This window comes from Xiphophorus maculatus, chromosome 18 (genome assembly GCF_002775205.1).
Source record: "Xiphophorus maculatus strain JP 163 A chromosome 18, X_maculatus-5.0-male, whole genome shotgun sequence".
Classification (NCBI taxonomy): Eukaryota; Metazoa; Chordata; class Actinopteri; order Cyprinodontiformes; family Poeciliidae; genus Xiphophorus; species Xiphophorus maculatus.
This window is the reverse complement of record NC_036460.1, coordinates 21,830,436-21,849,284: the sequence shown is the minus strand read 5'-3', so window position 1 is coordinate 21,849,284 and position 18,849 is coordinate 21,830,436. Positions and strand designations below refer to the sequence as shown.

At 37.7% G+C, this 18,849-nt stretch overlaps 2 protein-coding genes across 4 annotated transcripts in view; both read right to left on the bottom strand.

The window, feature by feature from the left end:
* Positions 1–9,476, bottom strand: part of sik2 (salt inducible kinase 2) — a 51,199-nt gene extending 41,723 nt beyond the window's left edge. For 2 of the 3 annotated variants that reach the window (XM_014470657.2, XM_023351413.1), the window contains exons 1-2: positions 8,967–9,476; positions 3,358–3,474 (exon numbers count right to left, since the gene is read on the bottom strand). In XM_014470657.2, the coding sequence (XP_014326143.1) occupies positions 3,358–3,474; positions 8,967–9,104 (255 nt within the window). In that variant the 5' untranslated portion in view covers positions 9,105–9,476. Of the gene's footprint in view, positions 1–3,357; positions 3,475–8,688; positions 8,885–8,966 lie in introns of all 3 variants that reach the window. The other variant, XM_023351414.1, reaches the window with a different exon arrangement.
* Positions 9,477–12,108: 2,632 nt separating this feature from the next.
* Positions 12,109–18,411, bottom strand: LOC102225720 (chondrolectin-like). Its single transcript, XM_023352114.1, has 7 exons — positions 18,150–18,411; positions 15,675–15,981; positions 15,424–15,581; positions 14,531–14,575; positions 13,943–14,014; positions 13,706–13,826; positions 12,109–13,532 (listed from the first exon to the last, which is right to left on the bottom strand). The coding sequence occupies exons 1-7, from the start codon at positions 18,220–18,222 to the stop codon at positions 13,214–13,216; spliced, it is 1,095 nt and encodes a 364-aa protein (XP_023207882.1). The 5' UTR covers positions 18,223–18,411; the 3' UTR covers positions 12,109–13,213.
* Between the last annotated feature and the right edge of the window lie 438 nt (positions 18,412–18,849).

Below are 18,849 nucleotides of genomic sequence, written 5' to 3'. Positions count from 1 at the left end.
TTTAAATTGTCACAACATTAACATGTTTACCCACTACAGTTTACATCTAAAAAAAAACAAAAAAAGAACCTCAAAAGGTTTTAAGATTGAAACAAAATAAATAGAGATGTACCTTATTTTGTCCTCTGTCCGTCATAAAAATCAGAGTAAACTTTTCCAGCTTTAGGTCAGTTTCAATAGCAAAAAATGATTTCTGTGCATTTTAATGCAACACCTTAAACCCATTCTAGCCCACTTTGTGGACCTCCACTGGTCAGGGTCGTTCACAATTTTCAGATGCCCGAGGAATGTCCAGGCCATGATACTATTTGGAGTACCGGGTCTCAGGGGTTAAATGTGTCTGGCACAAAATGTCTACATCATCCCCACACAAAAAGAAAAAGGTATTGTGAAAATGCTTTCACAATCCACAGTGAAACGTTCAGTACCGACATTGCCTGTAAACCCACGAACAAGAAGAGACCACAGCTTCAGAAGAAATACAGGTTAAAAGACATTTTGGAGGCCTGTCCTATGGTCTGCTAAAACTATAGTTGATGTGGCTTAAGGACAACAAAGTCAATTATTTGGGGTGATTATCACAAAGCCCTGATCTGAATCTCAATGAAAATTAGTGGGTAGAGCTGAAAAAACATGTGCAAGCAAGGCTGCTTACAAACCTTACTCCATTATATCCACTCTGTCAGGAGGAACGGGCCACAATTCTACCAGAGTATTGCAAGAATCTTGTGGAAGAAAACTCAAAATATTGGACTTCAGTCATAAAAAAGACAAATTCACTAAACTCCACAATTCAAAATGTTTTTTTTGTTTTTCTTAAAAAATAAAATAACGGCACATGTTTCTTTGTTCTTTATATTGTAACGAATCTAAAATGAATAAAAATAATATTAAAAAAATAATAAAATAAATAAATATAAATAACTTACTAGGCCATTTGTTTTCAGGTTCCAAGCTGTATCCAAAAATACTGGGAAAGCAATAAGTATTCTTATTAAACCTAATGTGAGAAATTCCTTCCAGCCTACATCTAGTGACAACTTCCAGCCAAAAATTACACTGCTCCCATGTTTAACTTCATAGTTTACATCGTCCTTCCAAATGATACTCATTTCAGAAGTCCCAGTAAATCAAAGGGTGGATCCCTGATGGAATAAATAAAGCCGAAATGTGACATTTTAGAAGATTTAATTCATATTATCTCGACCAACTAATGATATGAGTGTTTTGCCTTCGCTCACTCCCCAGCAAGACGCAAACAGCCCTGAGAGTCAGTCATTAACTATATTCTGTAACTATCCAGCAGAGGCAGGTTCTGCTCGGCAGCATCTGTTTGCTTACGTATTAGAACATGACCCGGATTGGTCATGCGCTTCAACACCCCGGGCTGCTTACCCAAAAAAAGAAGATCAACAAGAAGCAGCGGTAGATTCTACTTCTCAAAGCTGACTTTTTCACTCTGTATCCCCCCACCCGCCCACGTCTACTAAAACACGTGTTATATTGAGTCTGTAACAAGCGTTACATATTACTCTGTGACCCCTGAGCTCTGACGGGCAGACACAAGCGGGCTGCACAGAGACAGACTTTGACTTTGCTTAGATCACACGAACAATCAGACTTGAGACATTTGTGGACATTCATCCATGGAAACATTAGAGATCTTCAGACTTTCTGCCATTAGGTTCTGATCTGATAGAGTTCATGTTTACAGAACATGTAAAGTCTTTTTTAAAAGTCAACTTGTGTCTTGTCCAAATAAGATGTTCTTAATTAAATACACTTCAGCAGTGATCTGCTCTGCATCCCCAGAACCAGAACCAAACGAGGAGAAGCAGCTTTCAGCATCTATGCACCACAAATTTGGAACAAACTTCAAGAAAACTGTAAAACAGCTGAAACACTGACTTCTTTTAAATCTCGACTAAAAACCCACCTGTTTAGGATTGTATTTGAAACGTAATCAATTACAAATTTAATGATGGAACTTGACTTAATGTCATGTTTTGATTGTTGATTCTATGTTGCATTGTGTTTCTGTGTTTGATATGATGTAAAGCACTTTGAAATGCCTTGCTGCTGAAATGTGCTATACAAATAAAATTTGATTTGATTTTCAAATACAGAAATATCAAAAATGTCTAATCTCTCTCATTAAAAGCCTGATTTGGAAAAACTTGTCTTAAAAGTAGGAGTGTTAGCTTATGACATCCATATACTTTTCCTTCTACAGTATGTCTTTTTCCACAATAATTCTTCCACATCATAACATGTTCGGCCTAAGTTTGGATTTATTGCTTTCTTTTGCTACTGACCTGGAGATGTTGCTTTATAGAACAATAAAAACTTTATTTGGTCACAACTGAGATCACTCCCCATCTTCTAAACAGGCTTTCAAATATAAAACTTCACAGTCTATTCAAAGGAGGACTTCAGTAGAGACCTTGTGATATCCAGAGACAAAGAAGAGCATTTATCTCCTCTCAGGGGGTGTTAGGTATTTGCTAATGAGCCAGTGCAGGTCATTTCATCTAGATATCTTGTGGAGCAAAGTCCTGCTTTTCATCTTCTTAATTTGAGATAATCATGCCACTCCCTTGGAGATAACACATGGCAAAATACGAGCGTAATTACAAAAGATAGGACAGAACAATAGTCCTTACCTGAGGGGAGGGTGGCTACATGCTCAGGCTAAAAATAATTCAAACAATATCTGGCTATTTGTGTTCAATTGACTTACATACCATCCATAAAAAATACAAGTAATTTAGAGGCAATTTAGGCTGTTCTAAAATATTCTTGTAAAACCAGGATTAGACATAAAGCAATGATAACAGCCTTAAAGACTTATACAGATCAGTGATGGCCAAACAATTCTACTTCAGATGGCTAAAATAACACCAGAAGAGACTTGTTGCCACCACAGATTGACAGTACATATATATAGTTTATATTGCATTTATCTTTATTGCATCAAAAGGCATTGAAGTCCACAATTTTGAAGGTGTCAGTCTGTGATCAGATCCAACCAACTTTTTCAGGACAGCTCGTCTGCAGGTCAAATATGCCTATTTATCAAATGCAACACAACCAAAACCTCTCACCTTTTTTTTCTGTAAATGCATCAACCACCTATAACGAACTATTTTCTGAACTTCTCCAAAGCTTTACAGAAATTAATATGAGCAGGAGTAGAAATACGGAAAACAAAAAACTCTTAAACAAATATCCTAAAAGTAACATTTTAAAAAATGCATGATGCATACATTACGGTGTGAGACGATAACACCTAATAAAGATGATAAATTCAAGAAAATTATCCATTTGTAGACTTCAGGTCTTGGTGCAGACACTAACCTGGTATAGCTTGATGATGTGGGGGTGGTCCAGCATTTTCATGATCTGAACTTCCCTGTAGATCTTCTCCAGGTTGACATCATCCAGTTGGGTCTTGTCAATGATTTTAATGGCCACCTGCAGAGAAATCAAACATGAGCATCAAAAGTGGAACTAAGAAGTCAGATTTCAGATAAACAATTGAAAGGATCTCATTTAGACCCCCATCAGATTTGATGGACTGTAAAACAAACACCACCCCACAAGCTCTACTGCAGCCAGCAATCTGATATCTAACAAGTAGAAAAAAACTAGCAAAGTGCTCAAACTTAGCTATTTTTCCTCATATGGCAATTTGCTTTTTTTTTTTAAAGAAAAGCATTTAAAATCATCCTTTAACTTTTAAGATATAATCAAATATGAGAATACAATTCAGTCTTACATCTTACACACATGCGCGCAAAGTGCATGCTCCAAATGTAAACATCCCAAGCTTTCAATAACAGAGCGAGGGTAGGTAACGAGGCAATAATAACATCTTTCCTCCGAACTCTCTCATAAACACAAATTCATCAGAGTGACCTGAAGTGCTCCAAGCATCTGTGAGCCAGTGAGGTGAGGTAAACAACAGGAAACTCTGGGTCTCTGCCATCACACAACTGTTAGGTGAAGCTAAACAACTGAGATCAAAGTCAGTTGGGAAGTTTTAATGAGCAGTTAAAGTCTTTTACCTTTTAAAATAAAAACAAAAAAGAAAGGCAGGAGTTGAACGTTTGAATAAAATGGGGAAAAAAATTAAAAGCAGAAAATTCTGTATTTTTGGTCAGCAACAAAGTCCAGTGTTTAGAAGGTGTATCAAATTGTACAATACTGTGCAGCAATTTGAAAAACTGCCAGAAGATTGTCTCCTGCCTGCTTATCAGCGAGGCACTCATTTTATCCTCCATCTTCATGCAAAGATTACCAGCAGCTTCACTCTCTCGTCTCATTACAAAGGAATGTGCAGGATAACTGCAGTACACTGTCTATAGATGAAGCAAGCAACAGATCAGCTGAGATGCATTTATGTCTTTACCTTGAACCACAACAGAAAATAGTAGGACTCCATTTTTTAAAATTTCTTTTTTACATAGTGGTCATGGAAGCACAAACATGGTCTTCTGTTTAATTTTAGCCTGTTTTTGTAGTTTTGGCAGCAGTTTTAAACTTCTTTTGGCAAGTTTGTAGCCAACTAGGAGGAGTCAAGGGAGTGTTTAATAGGTTTAACACTCCATTATCGAGTCCCTTGCCACAACACAAGCAGACATGCATCGTGGGATTAAATCCCATAAAGAAATCTAAATCTTGTAACAGCACTCCAGCTTCAAACTGAGACCTCTAAAACAGAGAGATAGATGGGATAAATACTTTATTTTGCTCCAGGGGGAGATTTAAATATAAAGTGGCTCATTAAATTAAAGAGCATGGATTCTACATAAGATATAATTACAAAATTGAATAAAAGAGAGTTAATAAATGACAGTTAAATGTAGAAGTGTAAACATGGATAAAAAGATGATTGTGGTAGATGGTAGAAAGTGTTAAAGGAAAAAAGATAACAGTTTGTGGTATCCAAGAACTTCTGAGCTATAGGTTTATCATGATGTTCTTACTTTTACTTAGAAAGGAAAAGCAACAATTATTCTTACTGTTTCCTAAGTGACATTTATTTATTGATTATTTGTTATTTTATCACAAGGCCTACATACCCAAGTAAAACACCAGGTTTGTGTGGTAAAACAATTAGACACTTTAATTGAAAACCAAATTATTTTTAAGGAAAGGAGGGAAAGTTACAATATCCCCATAGCTTAAATATGCAGACCTCTAAAGTTCTGATTTGTTCAATTTTTTTCAGTTCCAGTCTTTGGTAAAAATTAAAATGATAGTGAATCCGACTAACTTTGCTAATTTTCTTCCTTGAAATAAAGCCAAAATTTGCTGCCAGGCTAGGAAGGATCAACATAATCTCACTGTATAAGGAGGACAGGAAAAGGGTAAACAAATTCCCAACAAGGTTATATCCTCACACAGACCAGTGAGAAGTAAAGGTAGCCACCAATAATTGGAGAAAAACAGGGAACAGTTGCACATTAAAATTGGATATTTCCCCAAAACTGATGAAAAGACGCAAGAAAAACTGTTCAGGAAAAATACCAAGAGCGCAGACGGCAACACTGAAGAACCAAGTTCTAATTATGTTTGTCATTCCACAACAACCTCCTATATTCCACATATTTCTGTCCAGACATTTGTCCAATATATTTGGTGTTAAAGTAACATTGCACAAGAATCTTCACTTGAAGTATATAGTAGGTTTAAGCAAAAAGGTAGAGAATACAGCAAACGAAAGAGTTCAAGTTGAACAGCTGAAATAATTTTTCTCATAAGGGGAAAAAAATAGAGAGCAAAAGTCTTCTTTCAACCCACTGACAGGTAGGAGGCATCAACCAGTGGGAAAAGAGCAGCGATCCATTACTCTACACTCCTTAAAGCTGATGAAAACTCTTTGAATGAACTTCAAACCATAGGAGCAAAATGTCAGAAAGCTTAATTGAATCTATACATTTTCAAAAGCTAGATACCATGATTTATAGGGGAAGAAGACCTGCTAAACGACAGTCACAAAATGAGCCTTCTGCCACTTGTCCACTGTGGTCCATGATAGCACCTAGTTCACTCCATCACAGATTTTAATGAGTCTGAATACCTGCCAAGCACCAGCTTTTTATCCGTGTGGCTGCAGCCCCTAACACACGGCAGCATAAAAGAGGACACCAGATCCTATACGGAGGTAAAATATGTGCAGCAACTCATCTCACTCTGCAAAAAGACCTCAGCCAGATTCGTCTACAGAGCCTGAAGTTTCCAGGTCCAGCTTGTCATGCATATGGACTCCTGTCTACGTGTGGGAAGTGCTCCGAGTTAATGCTCCGAGTTAAGCAGGTGGAGTGCTACAGCTACATGTTTAACTACTTCACAGCAGTGTATTATAATAAATTGTTCAACAATTAATATTAATCATTCAAGTAAAAAGCCTGTCTTGGCTTATTTCAGCCAAGACAGGAATAAGCCAATTACAAGTTCAAGGTAAACCTAAAATAAAAACAAAGATATGTATGAGCAAATTATTTTTGGGGTAAATTGTTTTCAGTGAGATGGCAGAGAAAGTGTCGGATGTGCCAAAGCTTTCTTTCGAATGAATGTAGGGTCGGCTGAGTTGATAGACAGGGCCACGTGGGAGTGGGCAAGACACCCACAAGCAGAAACATATACACCAAAATGAGACAAATAGGTCAAATGAAAAAAGTAGGTTACACACACAGGAGTTGCACCTACCTAGGGACGTGTAAACATGTGTGCACAAACATGCCAGATCTGCTGTTTCATGTACTGTTAAACTGTGGTTTACTGTACAAACAAGAACCAGGCAGACCAATGTCTCCTGGTATCATCTCACGTCAGATGATGATGCATAAAAGTTTATTGCCTGCCTTTCTGGCTAACTTTGTTTAAGTGATCTCCTCTACCAAATGGATGGCCTGTAAACAACCACTCTCCGTATTATAATGATGTAGCCTACCTGGCTAGATTAACGCTCAGCCACTTCACAGGCCTAAATAACCAGATTACCATAAAAAGAGCATCACACAGGACATATCCTTGCCCTGTTATCCATTAAACCTTTGAAGGATCTAAACTGGGTGACGCAAATCTTTTATTTTCTTTTACACTTTAATCGCTCACGTTCACCAACAAACAAGCTGCGCAGATCAAAGATAAATGTTTTTACAAATCTCCTGGAATATGGTCTAATCACGCCCACTCGTCTCACAGCAGAGACTCTCTATGCACTCTGGGCACTGTTTACAGTAAAGTCCCTGTCTCTATCATTACAACAGAGAGTCATGGCACTCCATGGTACTGCTTGAGTAAGGATTTTTCTGCATACAGGGAATGAGCAGGCAGAAAGTTGCAAATTAGCTCCGACTAATCTCAAAGGTTTCTGATGTGCATTCAGTCTGTTGCAAAGGAACCCAAATTGATATGCATTTTATCACATTACAACTACAAACGTTAATGCATTTTATTTGGAACAGCAACATTAAGTAGACATTGAAAGGGGTGGGTAATATGGACTTAAAATTTTAGCACCATATGTTAACGTACTGTTGTAATATTGATAAAGGTGACTGTAAAAAACTATTTACAACTACTTTTTAGGTAACTGTGTGAGTGTGACTGCAGTACTGAAATAGTCCCATAAACACAAATACTAATCATAAAAAAACATACCTGTCTGAAATAGGCTTCTTCAAGACACCAGTCACATAAATGGGGAATGTATCACAACAAATGCATTTAATTATAATTGCAACTTTATTTATGCTAATATGGAGAAAATAGTAAAAACAAAAATTTCAATAACAGTTTCAGTTTTTGAACACAGCCAAGACAGGACAGACGTTCACCTTCCAGCAGGATGATACCCTAAACATAGTGGAATAGTGGAGTGCTTTAGATTAAAGCATATGCATGTGTTAGAATGGCCCAGTCAAAGTTTAGATCTAAATCAAATTGAGCATCTGCAGCAATAAGTGATGTTCAAAGATGCTCTTCATAAAATTTGAATGAGCTGGATTTATTTTGCAAAGCAAATGGAGTAATAATTTCAGCTTAGATGTGCAAAGCTGGTAGAGACACACCCCAAACTGTTTGCAGCAAAAAGTGGTTCCACAAAGTCAAAACTGAGGGACAGCAGAGTAAAATTGTAAAGCAATTTTTTTTTTTAATTGTAAAAGAAGTTTGCAATCATGCATCTTCTTTGTTGAGCACAGAAAATTGTTGTGCTTGTAGCAAAAAAAAAAAAACGTGTAGAAGGTTTAAATGTTACGAATATTTCTGAGGGGCACTGTATGCTGCACCGCTCTGGAGATTGGAGTGTTTGCAGAGCCAAACCCTTTCCAAACTATGAAGACCCCGGAGCTAGTGTCACAGAGTTGCTGTCTGCAAGCAAGTCTGCAAAACTCTATACTTTCCCATTAGAAAGACATAAGCAGAGGATCCACACAAAGCTCACTGCACTGCTGGGACAAGAAATAGCTAAATCACATCATTAGTTAGATTACATAATGGGACCACCAACCTACGCTGCATCCCCCTTGATACAGAGCAAATTGTAAGTTTACACGGGCTAGACTCTTTTATGTTGCCCCACTGTGGCTTTGAGTGGGGTCATGATACCAAAATGAGAGCAGGTGTATGATGCAAAGAAGAAGAAGAAAAAAAAGAGAGTAGTGTGTGCATGTTTACAGTTTGTATTTCCCAGTAGCAGTGGTGGTCAGACCTCTTCCTGGCACTGATACTCCTGAGAGGGGCAAGAACGTGCAGACAGGCTCAGCTCCTCTACCTGCATAGTTCAAATGCACCAGCACTGCAAGTCATGTGTCCACGGGCAGCTGCATGACCCGGGTCTGGATCAGCGCTTCAATGGTTGCTGGGGTGTCAACTAGTGCATAAAAGTTATATAACTCAGCAGAACAGCAGCCCAAGTTAGCTTTCCAGGCTAACAAGTTCACCCGTGAACTCACCTCGGTCTTGGTTATGCGGTGTCTGGCCAGCTTCACGACAGCGAAATTGCCTTTTCCTAAAGTGCGCTCGATGTCGTAGAAACCCACTCGGACCGGACCCCGGAGCAGCGGTTTTTGGACACTGTCGGCCATGACCATGCTGTTCTAAATGGGACTGCTTGTGAAAGAGGTAGGGGGGGGGGATTCAGGCAGGCTTGCTTGAGCAGCTAGAGATAAAGACGAAAGGAAAACAAACCGCCCGCCGCCGCCGCCGCTTCTATCGCCGCCCCGAGCGTGTCCATTAAAAATAGACAAAGTTGATTTCTGTGTCGCCCCTACCGGCTTAAAAAAAACGCCACTGTGGCGCTGACTCTCCTTCATACGCGGCGAGCCACTCGCTAAACCACAGGGCTTTCACGCCACGTTCCCCGGGTACAATAGAGCGATAATATTTCAGGTTGAGGTGCCTCTATCAGCTACAGAGCACACGAGTTGACTCGCTAAGAGGCATCATATTCTCGAGTTGACGTACATTGACGTCAAAGCCATGGGGGTATTTGTACAGGGGGCGGGGCCTCAGAGCGGCTCCACACTTCAGTGCCAATTGGTTGTCAGGACAACCAGACCCACCTCTTACGTCAGCCGGTAAAATTGCTATTCTGAAATCTGTTTGCTCGCCTGCCCTTCTTGATTGCACGCATAGGTAACTTTGAAGTTCGGCCCTGCAGGTGCTTTGCTGGCACTGCGGCTAAAATGCATTAAGTGAAGATTCTACATCACTTCCTTTTACTTGGTCAGAGAAATTACTCAGCAAAACTAAATGGGAAATAAATGAACAAGCACATTTGTGCAAAGCAGCATATTTGGTTATACGGACGCATCATATAGTATGCATGCTTTATTTTAAACAATGCTTTTATAAAAGCATTTATAGCATTTATGAAAGGAAGTTATTTGATCGAAGAAGACACTTTGTTCACCTACAGCACAGCGACATCTTTTGGTAAAAGTATGCAACTGACACGGTCTCTAAAGAGACCTTAATTGTATAAAGCGGCTGCAGTGACAGAAAAAAAAATCTGTCAATATAAATGTTATAAATGCTGTTTATAATATTATATTATTGATCTGACTATGTTATATATATAAATTAATTAATCACATGATAGATTAAAATGAGTTCAATAATTTCCACTTGCATTATTTTGCGTTTTTCTCTTTTCTCAAATAACCCCTTTTCTGAAGGACAATTTTGTTTACAGAGACATCATAATTAAATTTGTTTGTTATTTTGGTTGTTTTGTTTATTTACTTGGGTATTTAAATGTCTTTCAGTTCCAGTGTTAAGTGTTCATAGAATTTAAAGTTTTTTGATTTCAAAAAGAGAGAACACATTCTCTCTTTTTGAGAGAATGTGTTCTCTCATTATTATGCCATTACCATTACATTACTTGAAAATGGTCTCAAAACAACAATATTATTGTTTGTCGTAGTAACTTGTGGGACAATTTTTCATGTGTGTGTGTAGTCACATTAATCTTTTGTTAGCCTGAGTAAACACAAAATCAGTTTCTGAAATTGCAAATAATAGTAATACATAATTATGTAGAATTTTGCCCATGTTTTATTGCAAAATTACTTAAATTCAGCAATAAAACTGATTTCTGAACAGGAATTCTCCATAACATGCCACAACATTTCAATCAGATGTAAGATCATAATATAACCAGGCCTCTCCAACACCTTCATTTTGTAAACCATATTTATGCTCAATTTTCCTTGTGGCTCAAAGCTTTTCAAATGGTGGTGTAACATCCCCACACGGATATTTATGATTTTTGTCATCTGCTTTTAAATTTCTTGAAACCAGACATATTTAATTTCTGGATTCTAACTGTGTCTAGAATCTAGCTTTCCAAATAAATAAATAAATAAATGTTTGATCACAATATTTTATGATTTACAAAGATGGGCAAATATCAAATTTCACATAGGGGCAAATAATTTAAATAGCTTCTTCTTTTTCCTTTTTACTTTAATCAATGAAATCATAATTTTCAAATGTATATTTATCTGATATTGCATTTGTTTGGTGATGTGGAATATATAACAAAGCAAAACAAGAAAAGCAAAAGGAACAGAAATCTGTAAAGGGGAAATAATTTTTCATGACTCTATAATACATCCACAGTCCAAATTCACATCCATGGATGGTTCGCTTCATGCCATGCAGTGACAGCCTTGCAGAGCACAGCAGACTGCTGAAGCAGAAAGCCAGAGCAATGCTCCGAAGGCCTCTGCTGTCACAAACAGACTTCCTGAATGTAAGAGTTCCAGATGTGCTTTTGGCATTTCCTGTCTAACTTTCTCCAAGAACACACTCAGCCTCTCCTTACTGGGCTCAGCTACATCTTTCCAAATCACTAACCAAGGCAGCCCACACAGCATGTACTCAGAGAAAACACAGGCATTTGTTTTCAGAAATAGGCTTTTGTGTTGTCTTTTCAAATTTACTACAGAGGAACAGATTATACAGAGTAAAACTGATGCAGTTTTTCATAACATATTGTAATCTAGTCATACCTGAAGAGAAACTCTTACTATCAAAAATAAAAAAAAGCTTTTTGTCAGTTATCGGTCATCTGTCTTTCCTCATGTCCTGACCTGTTCCCTGACATCAGCAGCCAAACAGGAAGCTTTGTACTGTGATGACAGTTTTGATTTCATACGAAGGGGTTGAAACAGTCCCGAAATGGAAAGTTCATTTTTACAGTGCACCACACGGATGTATTTTATTATCTCAACAAATGTTGCGAAACTATATACTAATGCTCAAGAAGATTCATTTGGGATTAACCAAAGCTTTCAAGAACAGTATATTCAGGGTGACCAGTGCATATCATTATTGTATGTACTGTACCTAATTACTACTTCAAATGCATTTAATCATACTACTTCCTCTTAAAGAAACAATAAAACATGATTCCTGGAAGTGGGCAAAGAAATGCTGAATCAGTTAATCTATAAATAAATGTAATTTTGAATATTCAGACAAAATAAAAATTATAAACATCAGAAAACAGTCGCATTAGGATAAGCGATATCTATTTTCTTTCTTTATTACTGTTCTTGTCATGTTGGCAATTTTGTCAAATGAACACAATATCTCAATAACCTTTAATCAGACTGACATGCTTATAAAGATGACTGGTAACCTTCACGTTTTATGTCTTCTAAATTGTCAGGTTTTGGGAGAACCTGATAAATCAGTTTTGTTTTTTACAGGTGGGGCATTTATCAGATACAATTCAAATGAAAAACAAATCTGTCAAATAGGGAAAAATGGCATTAACACAGTTGCATAAGCATGCACACATTTAACTACTGCTTTTCTCAATATTCTTCTGATTTAGATTCAGTGTTTAGTCTTTAGCTTTTACCTGCCGTCAGTTATAGTTAATGCCAATAACCTCATATAAAGTTCTGCTGTCAAATATTTGATTTCACAAAGGCATCAGTCAGGAGAAGGGTGCAAAAGTTATCCAGCATTCTATTTAAGCTATGGGAGAAAAGAGACAATGGTCAACAACTGAAGAAAGTAGCAATAAAACAAAAGCTGGTTGTTTCTACAAAACTATTGAAAAGACAACTGGTCAAGGAGCCAATAGAGAGGAAAATAGCAGCTTTTGAATGGTCTAATTAAATTTCATAAATGAATTTAACAATAAAACTGTAGATTCCTTTAATGAGAGCTGTGGGCAAGAATGCTCACACCATGATAGATAAGGACCATTGTTTGTGTTTCTTATCACGTAAAATCTCCCCAAAATATTGAGGTTATTTGTTGTAACGTCGCAAATTGCAAAAAATATACAAGGACTGTAAAAGTCCTTCTGTCATCATGGAAAAATCCATAAAACCAAAAATGATTTAAACATGTCTTTTGTTCTGATTAATATCAGCATTTATTTAATATGGTTTGACAGATATGATAACGTCCTAAATATAGCGTTATAACTGACCAAAACATAGATGTAAAGCGACGACATATACACAAGAAATATATTCACACTCTGAAATCAGTCCACGTAAAACCATTCAAACTCAATTATGTATGTTGAGACTGCGTACCTCACTGGTAATCTAGCAAGATATGTAGAAAGAAAGAGAAATAGACCAGTATATGTTCCTCTTTCTAGCTTAATAAGGTTCCTTTAACAATTACAAGTTCACAGACGTTTCTGGCGCTCACATCGACATAAACAATATTAGCCATAGATCTCATTTTCCACCCATCCATCCTGACTACGGCACCGCCGACTCTGAGTTCTGGCAGTCTCATAGATATCGTTCGTCACAAAGCCGGTCTCCTTCTCTGAACACGTCACATTCTCATAATCAGGATACTGGGCGTCATGTGAATATGGGCAGGAGTACTTTGTCATGATTTCTGCCTGCGTCCTGTAGTCCAGAGCAGCTTGAGGAAGTTTAGTGATGTCACTGAAGGCGTAAGGTCCTTGAATGGAGGAAACCGAAGGTGCTGTTGGCAGCTGTTTCGATCTGCCGGGGAAACTCTCCGTCTTCCTCCTGAATATAAGTAGAAAGGATCAAATTCACGGTGAGAACACTAACTGCCAGAGCTGACTTTCAGCTGGAACACACACACACACACTAATCTAATAACTGATTTAAACACAGAGCTTTTAAATGTACTCTGAAAAATGATTCATGCGATTATTTTTAACACTCTCTCTTTTTACCTTTTTGCATGCTGTCTGTAGCAGAAAAACCCAGCAGCTGCTAACAGCAGCAGCAGCAGCATAGCTGGAATAGTGGCATAGAGAATGTAGGAAACGTCGAGGCTGTTGTCTGAGAAAGACACTGCAAGAAAATGCATGTTATGAAGCCTAGCTGCATTAAAACACAGCCTCCAAATATTCATAAGTATGACAAGATTCTTATAATTAAAAATATAACCGAGAAAGTATTTATTTTACCTGATGACTCAGGTAATCCAATAGTTATTCTGACATCTCCTTCTTTGGATATGTTTGGCCTCATAGATGGAACTACAAAAACGACAAAGGTCATGATTTAAAAAAAACTACAAATATGTGGCATATTTTAACGGATTCATAATTATTAAAAAATTGTTTAGAATGTCAGCATTTTGTACAACTAAATTTAGCATGGTCAAATGTTCAGGTTCAATCACCTAACTACATGTGGCAAAAGATTTGGGCCTGTAGACTGAGGTTTGCTTATGATTCCATGCAGATTCAGAAGTAGTTAGAAAACTCTCACAATCTTTTCTTGGTATGCTTCCCAAACAAGGGCTAAGGGTTTGGCTTATCAACAACATGTAGTGGTTGGTAAGGAGATTTAGTTACCCAAACATATCACTTTTATTTACCATTTGAGTGATGTCCAGATAAACCTGGTGCTTTATTCAGCTTTATTTATCAGTTCCAGCTATTTAAACTTAGTAACAAATTTATCACATATATGTGACACAAAGAACATAAATCAAACCTTCTTAGACTTTGACAAAAGGAGATTTTATATTAAACAAGAGTAATGTGTACCTGGTTCTACTATGATCCTGTCCCCTGTAAATATTGGCATTTTCTCTGCAGAGGATGAAGAAAATTAGTAAATCTGTAACATTCCAATAAATTAAAAAAGAACGTTTAACTTTATCCAAACACAAATATTCAATGAGCTTTTGGGCACCATTCTAAAAATTTGATCTTAACAAAAAAACAGCTTTACATCTCAGCATAAGAACACCAAATCTACAGTGACACATGTTGGTGGTAGCATCATGATGTCAGGTTACTTCTCCTACTTTTCCCTGTTGAAATTGGGCTTTCTGGTCAAAGTGGATGAAATCATTACCTGTTCCATGTGCTAGTTTTCACCCTAACTTTTCAGGTGTCTGGTAGAAAGGTAAAGACAGATTTTTAACAGCATCATAATCTAATAGATTTGAAGAACTTTTATGAGGGAGATCCTGCCTGTCTATGATTGCTATGATCATAGCAATCATAGACTGCTATGATTGAAAACTGAACGCTGAAACTGAATCAAAACGTACTTCTTCTAAGGATTAGTTTTAGGGTGTGGTGTTATGCAATCAGGTTTTTGCAGCTTTTTTTACTTTTTATTTTCTTATGCAAATATAGAAATTGTTTTAAAAGGATTTATCATGGTCTAATTTTTTGTCACAAAATCTTGGTATTTTAAAAGATGTCTGAAAACGTTATACATTCAGCGTAGGTATAAAAATGGCTTCAAAATAGTTATATACTTTCGAAGATTGCTAAAAAGAAAAGAAATGTAATAATCATAAATAAAGCAGATATTAAAACTACAATCATGTGCTTAATTCTACCCAGTGAATTTGGCTAACACTTTTTATAAATTGCCAGAAAATAAAATTGATGGAGCTATGTTGGTAGCAGCTCCACTAACTCACCTTCCTTGTATTTGCAGACAAAATTGTTTTTGCAGCTGCAATTGTCATCATTCCACTTAAACAGGAAATGGCCTTCTTCGTCAGCTGGTGCAGAGGGCTGGTGGTACAACACCACACACATTTCAGAACCACATGACGGCTCATCCCAGTTCCAGTTCCTGCAATAAGTAAAATGTAAACATTAACATTTAACAGTATTTTTCTAGTTTGATTAATTTCACAGAAGTAGTAGTAAAAATAATCAGGAGAACCTGTACTTGGCCTTGCTTCCATCAACCCAATAGTACTGCGAGGGGCATCCTGGGTTATTATTCCCTGTCCGGTGATGCGGGGGGCTACGACGGAGCCCAATCCAGAAATCGCCATCTCCAACCTTCAGCTTTTGTATGAAGCTCTCTATCAACCGCTGCTCACTCTCTGTCTCAATGCTGAGCAGCTCGCCTCCCTCTGACCTGCAGGACTGCCTGGCATCCTCAAATGTCAGCCTCCGCCTGCTGTCCTGGATGTAGGATGCCTTATAGCATGGCCGCTCAGTCCCGCGTCGGCAGATTTTCTGGCCTAAACATGAAGGGGACAGAAAAATCCATTTTTTTATAACTATGTACCATAAAATAGACATGCATCAAAAAAGACAGCACTATCCAACACAGGCACTATAATATAAAAAATATAACCCTAGAGAGTGAAAAAATTGTTATATCTCTTTGAAGGAATTTTATTCCACTTTCCACTTCCATGTTATTTAAAAGTCCCTGTGTGACCGGCGTCAGAGCTTGGTCCACATTGCCGGCCCGGCAAATAGGTCATTTTCGATGGGAGCTGGACTCTGCCTTGGTCACCCTTTGTTGCCGATCTTGTTCATAACTTCTATGGACAGAACTTCTGGGTGCAGAAAAAGTTTTTGAGGGGATTCATTTTTTGGCCTTAGGATTTCGTCTCTGCTTTTTGAAGACGATGTGGTCCTACTGGCTTCATCTGACCGTGTCCTACAGCTTTCGCTGGAGCAGTTCGAAGCGGAGTGTGAAGCAGAAGAGATGAAGATCAGGCTCTCCAAATCCGAGCCTATGCTCTTGAGCTGTAAAAGGGTAGACTGCTTTCTACGGGTCAGGGAGGAGGTCCTGCCCCACATGGAGGAATTTAAGTATGTCAGGGTCATGTTCACGAATGAGGGAAAAATGGAGGATTGGTGACCACGTCTGCAGTGATGCGGCCTCTGTACCGCTCTGTCGTGGTAAAGAGAGAGCTGAGTCAAAAGGCACAGCTCTCGATTTAACGGTCTATCTACGTTCTTACCCTGATTTATGGTCATAAACTCTGGGTAGAGATGGAAAGAATGATATTGGAGACACAAGTGGCCAAAATGAGACCATAGCTGCAGGCAAATGAGAGCTGCAGATGTTGTTTTGGTTTGTTTTGTGACTTCCGGTATGTGTCATTGATTTGCTGTTTTCTTCCTTTGTTGATAATGGCTCTAATTATGGTTTTCTGAAATCCCCAAGCCTTAAAAATGGATTTTTACTCTTCCTAGACAAAAGTGTCTTTGTTTATCATCTATTCTTGAAATTCTTCAGTTAATGCATTGCTTTTTAGAGAACTTTTAGCTTACTTCATTTTGTTGGACAAATTTTATTCAAGCAATTTGTTCATCCTGCTGGTACGATGTATCAATGTCAGTGGGACGTAATGGTGACTGAAGTTCAGTTTACTCTCTATTAGCATTTTACCAGCTAATCCGGAAGCTGAACGGTTGCGCTACCTAGGCTCCACAATCTCAATTTGACCAGAAAAATTGACACAACAGTCAATAAAAGTCTTATAGCACTTTATAAAGATGTTGCCTTCAGTTTGTTAAGTTGTGATTTTCAGTGATGTATAAACAGAAAATAACTTTCAACCCAAATTTCTTGTTTACTTCCTCCATTATTTTTTCCAACCCGCTGGACGCCTTAATGTTTTTCTTTTTAACTCACATTTTGTGGGGTTGAAACCTAACACAGTATCTCAAATTCATAATCCAGTTTTGCTTTGTTAAGGCATCAGTCACGTTTGACCCAGGACAGTTTAAGCAAAAATAACACCGATTAACTTGTTTTTTTTTTTAACCCAGCAGTTTTTGAAGTGTAGTTTTCAAATAAAGTTGCTTTCCCTATTAATGCAGTGACTATTAACTGAGTCACTGCATCCCACTTAAAAGTGGAACTTTCGATTTGTTCATGATTAATTGCAAATAATAATTCAGGATTACTGCGCATTCGGTAATAAGATGCTTACTGGCTGAAAAATCCGACTTAATTGCCGATTAAACAGAATGTAGATGAAGGAGTGCTTATGTAAGCGTTTTCCTGTCTCCGTTTTGCTTATAATCAAGAGTCAGCGATATCCACTGGTCTAGCACAGTCAAATTACAGCAGCGACTCTCTGACCCGGGCAGAAACGGTTGTTTACATGTTTCAAGAAGTTTGTTGCGTCGATATTGTTATGAAACACGCAGACTGCTGCTTGCTTTGGACTTTTTCAGCAGCGGTGCTGCTTTCAAGACTCGTTTCCCTGCGCCACTCAAGTAAACCCCGAAAAACGTTTCATTTACGTGTTAAAAAATGTTGAGACTTGCTCGATTTTTTTTCTTTTAAAGAAAGCATTGTCTTTTTTCATATGAAGGTCTTTAAATATAAATGAAACTAGTTTCTGCCTTTTTTTTTTTTTTCGCCCCCGATGCAAATTCTTACCATTTATTTTCGAAGCGGATCCAGGGTGAAACAATACGGCGATAACGGTGCCAAAAAGCCTCATAAAATCCATGTCTACATGTTCACTCGATGTTCTGCCCAGCTGCTGTTCAAAAACTGGGAGAAACTAAACTTCACTCCCAAACCCGGTGATTCAAAAACTGCAATAATGGGAATGGGAAAAGACGAGTAGTCTGTTCAGGAAAAAAGGGGGTCGCGTCCTGAAGGCGTGCATATGGCGTCTGATTAAAAAAAAGCATCAAGAAAAAAAAACAGTCTAAAACTACAGAAACACTTAACTATTAGTGGGGTTTTTTGTATTTAAGTTTAATTCTTGCATTTACGCTCATTATGCAACAAATAAGCTTTTCTAAATCCTGTTTTTTACGTAAAGCATTGCAATAATGACCTGAATGGAGTTCTTTGTCTGTATTCTGTCATGTGGACTGTGTTAAAGAGAGCTACAAATTTGTGTCCTCCCTGCTTCACACACACACAAACGCTCAGACGTATACAAATATGTATGTGGAAGCAGCACACTGTATGTGGAATAGATAAACAAAGAAATGTGTCTCAATAAAATAGCATGAAAAAATTATTTCAATAAGATTGTAAAAGTGAGATGTCTTACAAATTTATCTCATAAAGGGATGTGTTTTAAGAGTTGATTTCAGTTAATTTTTCATTAAGTTTTATTTTT

What these genes read in the sequence shown, in the direction of transcription:
- LOC102225720 (XM_023352114.1), bottom strand. Translation starts at nt 18,222, where the DNA reads ATGGATTTTATGAGGCTTTTTGGCACCGTTATCGCCGTATTGTTTCAC. An exon ending in GGAAGCAAGGCCAAGTACAG is followed by an intron (nt 15,582 to 15,674) that starts GTTCTCCTGATT and finishes TACTTATTGCAG; the next exon opens with GAACTGGAACTGGGATGAGC. An exon ending in TACAGACAGCATGCAAAAAG is followed by an intron (nt 13,533 to 13,705) that starts GTAAAAAGAGAG and finishes ACTTATATTCAG; the next exon opens with GAGGAAGACGGAGAGTTTCC.